Raw genomic sequence first — 15,927 nt, 5'->3', positions numbered from 1 at the left:
GTAAGTGCGATTAACCTTTACATAATGTGGCCTCCTGCATGGTTGTGCTTTTTCCCCAAGAAAAGTTTCCCTTGAATTAGAACACTATAGCTTTCAGCATTGATCACTGTTGTTTTCTTTATAATGAAAATCTATACAGCATTTACTATGATGCAGGCAAGCATTGGCCTACTGACAACATCACAATTTACACTAGCGCTTGGATTTGGGCCATGCAATTTTAAGTAAAATCAAGTAAGTGTGTGACAGTAAAATAGTATGCCAAAATAAGGATTATTCTTTCCTCTTTGTTTTCTTTATCACATGAAATAATACATTAAAAATATACAAATGCTCTAGGCAATGTACAAAACTAAAAAAGACTAGTTTGGTGAATGAGCATAGTGAGAGGCTATGAATATGGATATGTTTGTACAAAGAAGCCTAGAGGAGATACATTTTATGCGTGGTGATATAGAAACACATACTTGTAACTCTGCACACCAGGGAGAGACTATTCCCCTAAAACAAGTAGTTTCTCTAGCAGCGCTCCTTGTTGATCAAAGCTGCATAATTTAAAGCATCTAGAGGCAGCTTTAAATTATTCACAACTTTTTTTTTAAGTGATCTTGGTATATTGCAGACAGTATTTGTGTAACTAGCAGTCTTCTGTAAGTTCTATAAACTTTTGCATCCTTACAGAGCTGGCAAGTTTGCTGAAAGTCACATTCAGAACTTTGCATAACAGGAGCAAGAGAGACTCTTTCTTACACTGCGTTAGACACACCACACCAAAATGCCAGGCATGCAAGGCCATGCAGAATGGAAAGGCAAAGCTGCCAGCCTCTAGATCTCAGTCCGGATGCTGCTGTGCGGTGTCTTAAGAGTTTTCTGATACCCTCAAAAGCCCCAAATAGGAATCCTGCAATTAGTGCATCTAACTCCTCCTTTACTGCAGTCTTCTCTCCTATTGGTAAAAGGTCTTCGCAGGCTCATGTAGGGATCCCACCCCTTTTGTGGGTTTTCATTCTGAAGCTATCCACAACTTTACACCTGAATGAATGCCAAGCCTCTCTGAATATATAAAGGAAACCTTCAGGAGCAATTTCAGAGTTACTCAGAAGAAGCAGAAGAAAAAGATTTCACCCAGCTCTGTCAGACAGAGCCTGAACCAACCATGCTTCTCCCTGCCATTCACTTCTACGGCTTTCTTCTAGCTTGCATCTTCACGAAAAGCTACTTGGCTTTCAAGAACGATGCCACAGAGATACTTTATTCGCACGTTGTAAAACCTGCTGCAGCGAGCCCAAGCAGCAACAGCACGTTGAACCAAGCCAGGAACGGAGGCAGGCACTACACCAGCGCTGGATCCGACCGTAACAGTGAGTATCCTACCGGCAGCACCTCCACCGCGTCCCGCAGCCCTCAGCCCTCCGGCGGCGGCCGCCCCTCCCGGGCGCCAAGTCCCGCGGGGAGCCGAGCCCCCGGCCGCGGCCGCGGCGCCCCGCTGCAGCGCGCTCTGTCCCCCGCCCCCGCGCATCGGGAACCAGCGCCCCGGGGGAGCCGGGGCGAAGGAAGATGCTGCTGGTTCCTGGCTGGATCTGCCTCGCCGGGCGGCCTCCGAGCGAGCAAGCCTGCCTGCCAGCCAGCCTGCCTGCCTGCCTGCCTCCCCCGTGCGAGTCCTGTAGGACCGGCTGTCTGGGGCAGGTTACTTCCTGAGGGAGGTTCATCCAGGAACACCGGGTTTCATGGGTTATCCGGTAGGGAAGCAAGATAAAGGAGTGAGAGGCATTTCCCAAGCCCTCGCTTTCTTAACTCACCCTCCCACTGCGGGCAGGGGAGGTGTCTGGGCTACTTTTCAAATGCAATAAAATACTCTGAATTTTGTGCCCGCTGTTTAGTTTTACTTCCTGCTGTAGCACTTACCTGCTTAACACCTCCAGCAAAAGTAAACAAATCAGCTCATAATTTACCTATGATCTCTGCTCTAACTTGCCTCTTTATATCTAGTCTTTTCCTGCCGAGTTTTATGTATGTATGTCAGATACATGGCGATCTGGAAACCTTCTGCTGACTTTGTCTGTTACCTCCCCTTCCCGCCTCCTTAAAATTAAAGAAATCCAAATAGAGAAACACACACCAACCCACCCACAACAATTCGATAAAAATAGTATCATCCCTGGAAAGTGAAGGCAAAAAGTGACACAGATACCTTTCAGCTAAGCCAGGTGTGTCAGCTTCTATGAACGCTAAGGGTTTAAGTGCACAGGAAACAACTCGTCATTATGAGATGACTGGAGCAGCCCAGTAGGTATTCATTGTCAGTGAGCTGTCACTGAAGGAAAGCTGAGCCGGGAAAGACATAAAAAGAGACAGAGAGACAAACTCAAATCAGTGACCAGCTTCTTCCAGGTACATTCCTGAGTGCAGCTGCAGGAAGGCAAGCCTGAATCTTTTCTGCACGGCAGGCAGGAGAACAGCCCTGTAAGCAGCCCCTCGGATCAGCCTGCAGATTCACAGTCCCTCTGACTGCCCATCCTGAGACAGAGGGGACAGGGTGAAGTAATCGTAACTCAGTGTCTCTGTTCAGAACTTGCTTCCAAAAATCCAAGTAGAAACAGAAGCAGCCTGTAGCTGTGATATGTAGATGTACCTTCAAAGTCTTTTATGATTCACTCTAAAATGTTTCTAGTAATTACTCCTATTTTAAAGGCGTTAGTTAATTGCATTGTGTGTAGAATCTGCGCTGTAATTGTCCTTCAGAAAGAGGGAGAGCACAGCCAGTAAAGATTGCTTATTAAAATTAAGCGCACTGTGGGCGTTTATTTCAAAGTGTAATTACTGAAATAAACAGTTGTGTTTATTGCAGGGTGCAGAGCTGCACATACAGACGGGTACAAACATGCCTGTATGAGAAGCTCTGCATGTTGATTCTATGTCAGTTGCCTGAGAGAATCTGCAAGATCCTCTATGTTACATATAACATAGAGACTACTACAGATACAATAGACGGTGTTACCCTGAGGGCAAAATGACCACTCTGAAATCGTTATGCTAATCATTCAAACTTTATATGCAGAGCACTATTCCCTGGTAACTTCAGCTCTTACCACTTCTGCAGTATATGTGTTCAGAGCAGCAGTGCTCATGAGAGACTCAGTCTACTATAACTGGAATGAGAAGAAACACAGTATTTGAAATTAATTTAAAAGCATATAAACGGTTTCCAAGGCAGTATTTTCCCCCTTGCTAATGATCCAGCATAATTGTTGTAAACATCACAGAGCAAATTCCCTAGGCTGAGAACAAGCAGGAAGCATTTCTTCCCTTGGGGCATTTTTTTCTCCTCTAAAAGGTATGTCCCTGAGAAGAAGGCTAGAGAATAAAATTGTCTCTTCTACCACAGCTACTGAAGTGCGTATCATTATGATTTCTTTATGCTGTGGTAATACCCAGAGATACCATCAGCACTTCGGGCCCTTGGGTTGGGGGACACAACAGTAAAGAGATGTCCTGTAAAGATTACAGCCTACTTTAACTTCTGCAAAACATAGCTTGTTAATGGGAAGATGACTGGTTAAGGAAATCTCTCCATTCTGAATCTCAGTGTTTATTATTCTGTGCATTCTGCAGATCGTGTACAAGTTGGCTGTCGGGAACTGAGATCTACCAAGTACATTTCAGATGGTCAGTGCACCAGCATCAACCCACTGAAGGAGCTGGTGTGTGCTGGTGAATGCCTCCCCTTGCCACTGCTCCCCAACTGGATTGGAGGAGGTTACGGAACCAAGTACTGGAGCAGGCGGAGCTCGCAAGAGTGGAGATGTGTCAATGACAAAACTCGCACTCAGAGGATCCAGCTTCAGTGCCAGGATGGAAGTATAAGAACCTACAAAATAACTGTGGTCACAGCCTGCAAGTGCAAGCGATACACCAGGCAGCACAACGAGTCCAGCCACAACTTTGAGGGAACCTCTCAAGCGAAGCCTATCCAGCACCACAAAGAGAGGAAAAGAGCCAGTAAATCAAGCAAACATAGTACAAGTTAGAAGTCAGACATTCTCTCCTCTCTCATCTTCCACTCCTCGTGCCAAAATTGACTCACCTGTAACCATTTGCTTTACCGTTCTGACTGCTTAAAGACAAGTCTGCCATTGCTGTGTTCTCAGTTGACACTACATGCTTATTGCTTTGACCAAAATCAAAAGGGGCATTCTCAGCATATGGACTTTTTGGGTGATTTTCCAAATGCTCAACATGGGGAATAACACAAGCCTTCCAAACCCACACTATAAACTTTTACATTTTCTCCAGCCAAGGAGGCAAAGAAAATTTGCCATGAATATTCACTGACGTCTATTTTGTAAAAAGATGCTTTGTTGTGTGTTTTCATGAGAACAGTTATCACATCTATTGCCTTCTATATCATGTTTTATGAACTTGTGACAACAGCTTAAAAATACAAGACCTAGTATCTGCTTTCAGATTAATTCTAAAAAAAAAATTGCCTTGCATGCTGACCTTTCTCTTATCTCAGTATACCAAAAATTAAAATATGCATGGCAGCAATCAAAAAGTAAAGCTGAAAAAACTATTTATTTGTTGTTGTAATTATTTAATGAGCTATTATGTGTGTTATTTCCCTCCAAAATGTTCTTATGTTTATAGCTTTTCTCATGTATCAAAGTATTTTCCTATGATTTGTGGCTGGATTAGAACATACATTTTGTAGATAATGTAAAATAGACATTTTAGCATTCATGGTATATATATTTTCATTTTGAACATTCATAGACTTAGGTGTTACTTTGAAGTAGCAACATAAAAATTGTTTTTTTCATTCTCCATTCTGTATTATTTTTGTTTAAAAATGTGCAATCAAAAGACAGATATGATGACTTCCTTTCAAATTCATTGGTTTCTTCCCCCCCAAAAAAATAAACAGTGATAAAAAACTGTACCGTCTGGCTCTATGTACAAAAATGCACACATTTTAATCAGTCACAACATTTACTCTTAAAAAGCAGGAGAAAATTAAAAAAAAAAAAACTATCCATGATATTTAACATTAAAACAACCTTTCTGTGGAGTCTTTTTGGATGTAAAAATCTTATATGGCCATTTAACAGATGGTGCTTATTAGTGGTCCAAGCCAGGTTCCTATTTAACAATTTGCAAGTTGGACACTGCAGAAAAAGTGTGTATTTGGGGAAGTTTTACAAGGTAGTAAGACATCACCATTTTTCTTCTTTTCATTAGTGATGAAGTCAAATACTAACCGTGAAAATAACATTTAGTTTAATCTTTCCCATAGAGCCAATAGACTCCTGCACATTATTCTTATGGAATGTATCAGGAAATACATATTAAGCAATCTACCCTTCAATACATAGTCCGTGAATCACCTGTTCTTAATCTTTCAAACTATATTGAAATACTATGGACAAGATTTCATCACAGGATTCTGCTGTTCTTAAGTTATTAACTTTTACACCCATTTGCACCAAAGAAATGATTACACAAGAAGAGAGAAGTCTTGCCTGATCAGGTCTCACACAAGCTCTCTTTGACCTCCTCTTTATCTCATTCCATTTTGCATTTTAATTTCAAAAGATTCACTGTGAAGTTCTTTGCAATGATCTTCCTTGGTCATTAATGTAGAACTGTTTGAAAATCACTGCTACTGCTTGACTTATCAAATGCTAAATGTTATCGATAAAATTAATTTATTTTCCCTCAAATCTACTTTCAAGAATTCTCTTTAAAATCTGCTATATGTAAGAAAGAGCTACACACACACACACACACACACACACACACACACAATTTTAAGTAATCTACGTGGTGGTAAAGTTAAAATAAACCACATTAATGACAGAGTAGTTTCAAGTTTAATTCTGTGATTGTGGAAATATCAGAAAGATGAGATCAGAGACCATTTATACTCAAATTCTCTGATCTTAAAGGTGCTTCTTTTAAGCCTAAGAGGACAGATGATGAATAAAGGAGTTAGCAGGGAGAGAGGTGACATGACGTTGCTCCTAGGCATATCACTTCAGTGGACCTACAGATACCTTAGTCTATTTTAACAGACATTATAGTCTCATTCAAGCCTTTTTATATGGAAAGATTATTCCCAAATGCCAAACATGTATCCATTTTTACATTGTTCTCCAACTACTTCTTCAAGATGATAAAGCACAAAAGATTGAAATAATGGACCAAAATTTAACCAAATTATTTTCAAAGCCAATAGTTCACATCAGTAAAGTTGTCCTGCCTGTTCTGTTTGACTCCCAGAAATAAGAACGGTGAACCCCCCCCACATCCTGCTCATGACTCTTCTACAGTCAGTAAAGTTTGACTGTAGAAACAATATGCACATTTAATAAGGGTTTGCATTTCGCAATAGCGATTTTTACTCCTAGTTGGTCTTTCCATGCAAAACTACCTGAAGAGGATAATTTGACATACTTCCATTAAGATGACTTCATGAAATTTTGCTGGACATGCTATAGAAAGACCATGGGGCCCATCTCCAAGTCTGGCATATTTGAGGAAACATGAGAGAAGCCAGTAGGAACTTTGTCCATCAGCAGCAACTTAACTTTGGTGTGCCACCTAAGTTAGCTATGGTCTCTTCTTTGGCCATGACTTTGGCCTTTTGTGGAGATCTACAGGAAAGCAGTGTTAGAAATATGTTAATCCTGATTTTTCTGAAGGAATAATATTACTGACTCATCTCCCAACTCTGAATACTTCAATCTGGACTACACAATCTCCATTCTGTTTTATCCTGTTACATGTGAACTCACAGGGGTCTATCCAAAGATCTAGACAAAAGGCGTTATACGAGTACATCCAACTATGTTTCTTATATGAAAAAGTGTAAAGTTCAGTGGGTAGGATATATTCAGATTTTATAGATGTATATATATAATATAGGATATTCAAAGTGTAAAGTTGCAGTGGGTAGGATACAGGCCTAATAGATACAAAAGCATGTAAATATTTTGAAAAAGTACAATATAGAGTCAGACCAGGTAAGTTTTTACACAAATTAGACCACTAAATAGTCTAGATTTATTACACTAAGAATATATATAAGTTACTTTCTCAATAATACCATGCCATATGGGCAGATCACTAAGTCCAGGGGCTTCTTGAAAATAGTTTCAAATGCCTTTAAAAGAACTTAATAATTTTCTAAGTTCTCATACTTGCCTGTTTAGAAAACTAAAAGTGAATAAATCAGAATCTGTTAATGTGTCATCATTATTTCATTACTTTCAAGTTGATGAAAACTGTCTCCAACTAAGGGGTAAATTGTTTTATAATGAATGGAAATCAATTTTCCTTAGATACCACTAGAAACAAATGCAGCCAGATGCTGATTGTTTTGATAGCATGGTAGCACTCAGAGGCACACTTCATAGAGGCAGTGGTAGATAGTGTCTTTAAGACATTTCCAAGTGCGGAAGTCAGAAGGGCCTGACACTTGCAGTCTAGACTAGAAAAGCCCTTGAGAAGTTTATTTATTAGTTTTTTAGTAACAAATCTGTTGCTCTCTCCTTTCCAGCAGCCTTGGAATCAAAACCACCCAATCCCAGTTCAGTCATTTGTTTGGAAATAAAGCAGACATTTGAATAACACCCTTCAAAATACCTAACAGATTTCTGCTAGTAAATCACTGTAGTTCTCCTAACCTTGACCTTTATATCCTTCCTGAAGAAGTACAGCATTAATCAAGAAAGGATTGTTCAATACATTCCACTGTGAGAGTCTTGTTGCTACAGTATTAACCTGGAGGTGTTCAGTGGAAAATTATAAGGAATCCTTAGTGTTGGAAGGTATCCTGTTCTCATGATGCATTTCCTTTCCCGTAGGCCAGGCAAGGGGCTTTGATTTTAATTTAATTGACATACATATAAACATCACTCCAGGCTAAAACTGAAAATTCTCTAGAGATTTATGAGTTAAGCAGACATTCTGTCACTGGATTTGTTAATTTTGCCTGAACGTCGCCCCCACAACAAAAAGCCTGCCCATGCATCTTTCTGAAAGACATCCAGCCTTTAACCTCACTCATCATATGAGTTATGTGGACTGACACACTAGAAAACTGTGATTTACAAGTGATGTTGCCTGCCACCGAGTTAATATTCAAACACCGACCTGCCTCAGTTCTTCCATGACAAGAAAATACTCTTAATTCTTAGCTAATGCTCATCAAAGTACATAGCATGAAAATAACTAGTCTCTACTAATTGCTGAGAAAAATCTTTACAAACACTGGACTGTAACTCCATTTTGGGAGTTTGTTTTTTCTTAACTCACTTTGGTTTGACAACATATAGTAGTGAATGAGGTAGTGTTATATTGCCTAGCTGGAGTTCAGGCCTTCTTAATACCTCTATACAACCACAAAGAAATACAGAGGACATCTTAATGACAATCAGGACTCCTGACTTTAATATAGCTGTTTGTGGAATATGGTACTTCATGAATGTAAAGGAAAATAAAGATTCAGGTCCCTGGAAATGAGGCCTAAATCAAAACACACTGGAACAATAATAAAGTTCTGTTTACTAAACCTCAAAGACAACTGTCAAAAAGTGACACTTGTTACCATCTACTTAAACAAAAAGGTATTAAATTACCTAAAAATGTTTTGTTGAACACTTTGTCTATTTCTTGTCCCCTGCCCTATTTTAGTAGTTGTACAATAGGGTATTATTGTTTAAACCCTTACCTGTTGTGAACTATACTTCCTCCAGCACACTTGCTTTTTGATACAGAAATATTTTAAATCTTATTTTTAGAATGAATGGATGCATTATTTTTTAGTTTTGACTACTAAGAGAAAAAGTCATGCTCTGACTTGACCTAGGAGTTCCACATTTTATTTGTTTTGTTAGCCCCAGTGAGAAGTGACTTAGTGAGGAAATTGCAAAGAAACTTAGTAAAAGCATAAACCAGTCTGTGAAGTTCGATGCTTTGGTGGGCTAAATAAAAGCTAACCAGGCACATTCATTAAAGTTCTTTTATATGAAACAGTGGAGAGTTGAGGGAGAGGGCCTAAGGAGAAAAGTATTCATCTAGCTCTACCACAAGAACAGCCACTGTGAAATGGAGGGACTATGCAGAGCTTTAAAACAGACTCTGTAGCACAAAGACTTTGTTTTAATTGCAGCTGAAGCAAGTTTAAACATCTGTTGCTTGTTACATTATTGTTTTATTTATTTACTTATTTATTTATTCATTTATTTTTTGCATGGGCTGAAGAAAGCTCTTTTAGATTCCCTATGGCCATTAAGGTGGGATGGAGAACAGAGGTCTGAGTATTTCTAAAATGTAAAGCTGCACAAATTTTGGTTTTAGCAAGGATCATTTACCTTTTTTTTTCTACTGAAAAAGCCTGCTGAAACTTTTGCTTTTGTACATTTTTATTGCAATTTTTAGCGTGGTAGCCAGAACAGGCAACAGGTTGTATTGCTGCATTGCATCTTTCAGGTTTAGATATTGAAATGTCTGAATCTGGGTGTGTCTAGAAGAGGACAAAACAGAAAAAATGGATCAAAAAAATGAAACAAGATGACACGTGGAGGACAGCATATGCTGCATGTCCCTCATTTTCAACTTCCTGAAGAATCATCACAAACTTCTCATGAGACTTCAAAAGGTTTGTTGCGTCTGCAGATTGCCAAGCCAAACATCAGCCAATGCACATGCTATCTTTGGGATTTAACAGATTGCCAAGTCTACATTCTCATGGTAGATAACCATTTCTGACTGTCTTTGCCTTCTTTTCCCATGCAAAGCGAAGAATGTACAGCACAGCGTGTCTGTACCATCCACACATTCCATAATGTACAAGGGCAAGTCAGGGAGACCAGAATCTGACTTCTTCACAGCAACTCATGTGTCACCACATTGGTTGTATCTTCTGGTGGGTGACAACAGCCTCCTCTTTCTGAGGAAAAAGAATACTGCCTAAGCTGAAAAGGTTTGCATACAGGCTTCTTCGAAAGCGATAGGTCTACCGCACATCTGGATATCCTTGTTGAAGAATTTTGCTCAAAATCCTGCTTACAATCTACATAAAATCTATCAGTAGATTCCCTCTCAGTGCTATCCCTATAAAATTACAGTAATCTGATTTTGTGAGCAAGACCACTAAGAAAACAGGTAGTGAGTTATCCATAAAACTTGTTTTAGGTGCTCTGCAACTATTGTCCTGGTATTTTCTTTTGAACTTCTTGTAATCAGTTATGAATCTTGACAATTCTGCCAGAAAAAAATGTTTGCAAGATCCTTTGCCAAGAATAAAGTAAACATTAAGATAATTTCCATTTTTATTCGCTTAATTAAATACTTTTTTTGCATACTTCTTCAATAAAAGCCCTCATTAGACAGACCATTCAAGCCACTGTCTGAATCTTAATTTAAGAATACAGTACTTTCTACTCAAATGCTGCAGCCCCTTGCAAATCTGCCTGCTTCTGCCCTTCACTTTCAAACTTCTGGCTCTGACAAAATCTAAATCCTTTTTCACATGGTGTCTCAATGACCAAACTTTTCTTTCCAGTAGTTAGGTTACTTGTCCCACAATTCTCTTACCAACACACACACACAAAAGAAAAGGATGCATTAATTAATCCATTTTCTGAAGTGTTCATACCAAAGAAAACAATGTATGTGGAAACACAAGTGTACGGGCACAGGTGCGTGTCAGGAAGAATTTTTAAAGTAAGATGAGTTGGACTGCATTACTCAAAAAACCAGTAACAGGATACAGAGAATTTTTCCTTAGGTAGTTGGTTTACATCCAGCTAGATTAGTATGTTGGAAAATGGTTAACCTTTGATGGTTGCTCAGTGGTATATGTTAAACAGGCTGTCTCTATATAATTGCTGGATGACAGGTAGCCACATTGTTGCAGTTGGAAAAAATCTGTAACCTTGATTTTTCTAAAAACTAAACAGGATCAAAGGACTGATCCTTTCCAATCTAACATTTTCATGCTAGAACCAGACAAGCCAGCAAAGAATGAGGCAAAAGGTTAGCAAAGGACTACTATCTTTAGGGAGTAGCATCCTGCAGGTTTTATTCACTATAAAGCAACTGTTTAGAAAAACAAAATATTCACAAACCTTTCCACAAGGTAGGCTGCGTTTTAAGGTATTTCCCTTACAAACCACCAAAAAGGTTAGAATGTAACATTAAAAATTCAAAAGAAGAGGAGAAAAATGAACTAGCTCCACATGATTGTTTAGTTTACCATGCGTGGTGTACCATATACATCCACAATGAAAATGTCCAATTTTTGTGTTGGATAGTATCTTTTCTTACCTGCTGTAATTTCAGCCCCTGATGGTATAGCTAGGACGACTCTTCACTTCAGTAAAAACTTATATGGATGGAATCCCTCCTATATGAACTCTGGCAAACTGAGTTCATCTATGTTCTTCAGACACGGGACTAATGAGTAACATTCCTAGACTTCTAAGAGTAAGGACTATTATTAGCATGACAAGAGATGCAGAAGCAATACTTTCAGTGTGGTAATAACTAGTAGAGCTTATACTCCTATTCATACCAAATCTAAAAATATTCATTGGTGTTATTTGATTCTCTCCATCACTTTAAGTTTAGTGCATTGTTTCAAATTCCATCACAAACATTTCATGGAGGTAACACATAACACATTAAAGCAATAAAACACGGCATGGTAATATGCACACACCAAAATTAAAACAAAAATTTAGGGGAGTGAAAATCCCAACTCTATTCCAAACCCAAATTAATCTCTTAAGTATTCTCTAATGTTTCACTGCATCATTCTGTATCACTGGCATCCGTGGCTTAATACCACATATTTAACAAGTTCATAGACTATCTCGTCTTTGAGTCATTTTGGGAAAAGGGAACTACCATTAGTCTTTACTCAGAGGTAGGTGTTTCTCCAGTCACAACTGGATGCCTGTCAAAAAAGAATAAACTAACATTTCTTGCTTTTACTGAGATGATAGGGCTCTAGCGTAATGGCTGGTGCCTGCTGTTAAGTCACAGTGATAGTGGAAAACAGCCTCAGGGATTTCTGTCCTCAACTTCCATGAATTAATCTTTGTTAGGGTCACCTACAATAAACTCTGACACTCGAACACCCTGAACCACAACTCCTATAAACCATCACAATAAATGGTGATGTTACAGCTGAGCAGACAGGCCTACCCAACCTGAGCATTACTTAATGTCTGACCAATGTACCTAGAACCTAAGAAGACCATCCTGAAGCAAAGTGTTTAAGACTAGTCAACCATTTTAGTGAAAAATTACATGAGGACTCCACCTCATCACCTACTTGCCAAAGCACTCCCCAAAGCAGTAGCAGACTTCCTTAAGGTCTTTAATCTTTCTGAATTTCACAAAAAACTTTTGCATTCAGGGACTGTCATGAATTATTGGATTAGATACTAAGGGGTAATTCTCTTATCTTTAAATTATTTTACTTTGTGTACACAAAATACTCATTAGCTCTTGAACTAACCTTTCATACCCCAGTGAAATAGCCTACAGGATTATTGAGTAGAGAATGTGTAAACACTCCAGGGTGAATATAACATTTTAGAGTGAAGCTCTAAAAAGTGTGTCAAACATCAAATGAAATCTTTGTCAATTTTTTTCTCTAGCACATGCACAGGACATAAGCAAGATGCTTCTTCTGTGTGTCAAGTCTTAATAGACTCTGGAAGAAATTTATCTACCAGAACCATGTAAAACAATGCCAAAGGTATGACATAAAACACACATGATAAAACAGGTGAAACTCAACATACGTTTTTCAACACTTACCTACAATGACATGCAAGTATGAAAACACTCCATTGTGTTCAGATACCACACTTACTTTACATTTGTAGCATTCATGTTCTCTATTTACACTTCAACTATTAACAAACTGAAAATCATGGAACACTTCTGTCTCATTAACTAAAATTTACAACTCATTACATCATTTTGTCAAAAATCAAGAACATACATCAGAAATATCTTGCAGAACTGTGTATGAAGGCAATAGCACTTAGAATTCCCCTTAGGGATCTGATCTATAGGTGACTCTATGCACACTGAATATGAGGCATGTAAGCAATCTTTGATATTTGATAGTCAACTATTTACATCATTTAAGTTATGCATGTGCATAACTCCCTTGCTGAATACATGCAGTTTTGATCTGAGTTCCACACAGCAATAGAAGTAAATGAATAGCACAACCCTTTATGTAAGTATTCCACACATCTATAGCATCTTTCATCAAAGAATCTCAGAGCAAGAAATAACCCTTTGCAATCATATTTGTAAAAATAAATATAAACATAAAAATATGCCAATATGAAATAAGATAAGATTTCCCCTGAAGGTGTTAATTATGATTTGGAGGGAAAACAGTTTTGCCTTTTTCAGCATTCCACTATCTGTTATACTGCCTCAAGATATACATTCCCTATGGCATGATACTGACTTTGGAACCACTGTCACCACAGAGCAGATACTCTGAGGCAGCTGCTATGCAATTAAGACTGAAAAAGCAAAGACCTTGGTCAGTCCAAAATGCCAGTGTAGAGGGCTGATAAGGTCTCAGTTGCAGGCAACAAGAAAAAGATTGTGAAAAGCATAAAAGAGAACTGTCACATGTTTATTTTTTCTAGTGATCAATCAGAACTGAAAAAAATCTGGAAATAAAATGCCTACCCACACTATGCTTTCCCAGTTGTTTTTTTTTTTTTCCCATATACATGTAGAAATTATGAGGAAGCCTAAGGCTTTGAGATCTTGTGTAAATTTCTACAAATAGCAACAGACATGCAAGAGAAAACCTGAAATACTGTCTTTTTAGGGACTTTCTAATCTTTTTAGATATGCAAAGAACCTGTGTCTGTCTCTGTAAACAGTGACTTCAACAGTTAGAGAAACATTTATTGGTGACTTAACGAACAGCAAGACTGCTATCTTACTTGAACAGAAAAACTCTGTAAAGAGAACTGACATTCCACTTCCTTACTTACAGTTCTGGATGTTCATTTTATGGCTTGCCACCACTGAAGTAATAAATTATGTATCTGGATAAAATGAGTGAAATACAATCCTGCAAACACAAGGTTCTGGCTAAAAGCATGCAATCACAGCTCAGAGTGCTGCAGATACCATGTTAGCTGCAAGAACGGCTCTAAGATTTTAAGTATTTTTAGCTTTATGTTGTCTTTTACAGATCTTGCACTTCCATAGTAGGAAGTTCTGTATTTTTTTGTAATTTTGCTTTTACAATCCACTTCAATTTGCAAAATGTTCCCTGATTGCATGTATTTTGCTTTAAAACACACAATAGTGAACCTGCTGCTGGTCAAGAAAAGATATATTAAACCTCTTTTGCCTGCATTAAAAACAAAATGCTTCAGAAACTTAGAAATTACTTTAAAAAAAGGGACAATTTCTCAGTTAATTTATATTACATCTATAGAAGACTCAATCGCAATTTTAAATTAAGAAATTTTACTTATTTACTCACTTATCACAAAAATCTTTCAGTATGATTTCTACCACTCCAATAACTTAATGTTCTCTGGAAACTCTATTATGAATTTCAGTCATAGAAACAGATGAATTTTTTTCCCCAGCAGTTAAATTTTCAGGTGAATTGCACTTCTGTAATTTGATTCCAATTTGTACGTATCTTCTTTCTTCAATAAAAAAGATGAAACCCCCACTTTTCTTTTCAAACATATGATTGGCATATTTACTGCATAATTGCAAACCACTGCTGTGGTTTCAGATGTTATACCCCTGCACAGAAATGATGGATTAGCCTACTCTTTACTTGCTTTGAGGCAAAAATGTTGCCTCTGTTCCTCTTTATCCAGTTAAAAACTGTGTAAAATTCTTCTCCTAATATGTGTGAATTTAGTTTTTGCCCCACATGAAATGTTTATATGTGAACATACACACATATGCACAGTAACCAAATTATGAGATTGATTCAATAAAAAATGTAAAAGGCAATGGAACTGAAGCAAATTATGTATTCACAGAATGCCACTGTGATTCATTACATGTTACTATGAAATGAATATGAAAAAGATGTAAAACCAAAAATCCCGATGTTCTTAACTCATGCTAAGACACAACATAAATTGACAATGATGTTAAATATGCTCTTCTTTCTGTGTCACTGACTAAGAAAACAGAAAATAAAAGGAGAATAGCAGTAACAAGGTCAGTCTAAACAAGAACCCAAGAATCTATATTGAAAGGCTTCCTGAAGAATCAACAGGTGCTATCAACACAAAACAAGAATCTTTTGACTCCATAGGGACTGTGGAAAAGCATGGAAACCTCTGAAGCACCTGACATTCAAGTGCAGCCAAAAGCAGCTTCAAAGTGCCATTTGGCTGGATCAACAAATCTCACTGCAAATATACAACATTTTGGATGACACTGAAGTCTGCAATCATCAAAGTTATTATCAAATATAATTTCTTCTGGACAGATCAAGCTTTATCCATCTAGCATAATAAGGAAAATGGTCTTCAGAACAAGAACAGAACCAATTTTGGCATGTGATCCTCTTTCCTCGATCTCTCTTGCCTTTTCATCCTTCACAGAAGAAATTAATATGCATGAAAAAAATGCAGCGGGGAAACACTGGCTGGGCAAGAGAGAAGGTACTAAATGCAACAGACTGTTGGAGTAGGGGAAGAAGTGCACAATGATAATGTCAAGAAGAAAGGGGAAAAGAATTCTAAAGGTTGTGTTTGTTTTTTGAAATGTCCTACTTACCTACCCCTCAAGAGCCATGGGAACCCAAGAGGCCTTATTTTGGTCCTTATAATAATGCAAACAAGAAAAAAGTCCAGAAAATCAGCTACAGTTGACTAGATTAATGCCTGT

General features: G+C 38.1%; 2 protein-coding genes across 5 annotated transcripts in view; one reads left to right on the top strand and one right to left on the bottom strand.

The window, feature by feature from the left end:
* Positions 1-15,834, top strand: part of SOSTDC1 (sclerostin domain containing 1) — a 17,994-nt gene extending 2,160 nt beyond the window's left edge. Inside the window, exons 2-3 of the mRNA XM_080383715.1 lie at positions 682-1,361; positions 3,613-15,834. Coding sequence (XP_080239841.1) covers positions 1,157-1,361; positions 3,613-4,028 — 621 coding nt within the window. The 5' untranslated portion in view covers positions 682-1,156 and the 3' untranslated portion in view covers positions 4,029-15,834. The remainder of the gene's footprint in view (positions 1-681; positions 1,362-3,612) is intronic.
* The window catches only part of LOC308062348 (uncharacterized protein), a 53,377-nt gene that overhangs the window by 35,226 nt on the left and 2,224 nt on the right, over positions 1-15,927 (bottom strand). The gene's annotated exons all lie outside the window — the stretch shown is intronic.

The sequence above is a fragment of the Falco punctatus genome, assembly GCF_963210335.1.
Source record: "Falco punctatus genome assembly, chromosome: 4".
NCBI classification, from domain to species: domain Eukaryota; kingdom Metazoa; phylum Chordata; class Aves; order Falconiformes; family Falconidae; genus Falco; species Falco punctatus.
Note: the sequence above shows the minus strand (reverse complement) of the source record. Positions and strands in the feature narration are given on the sequence as shown.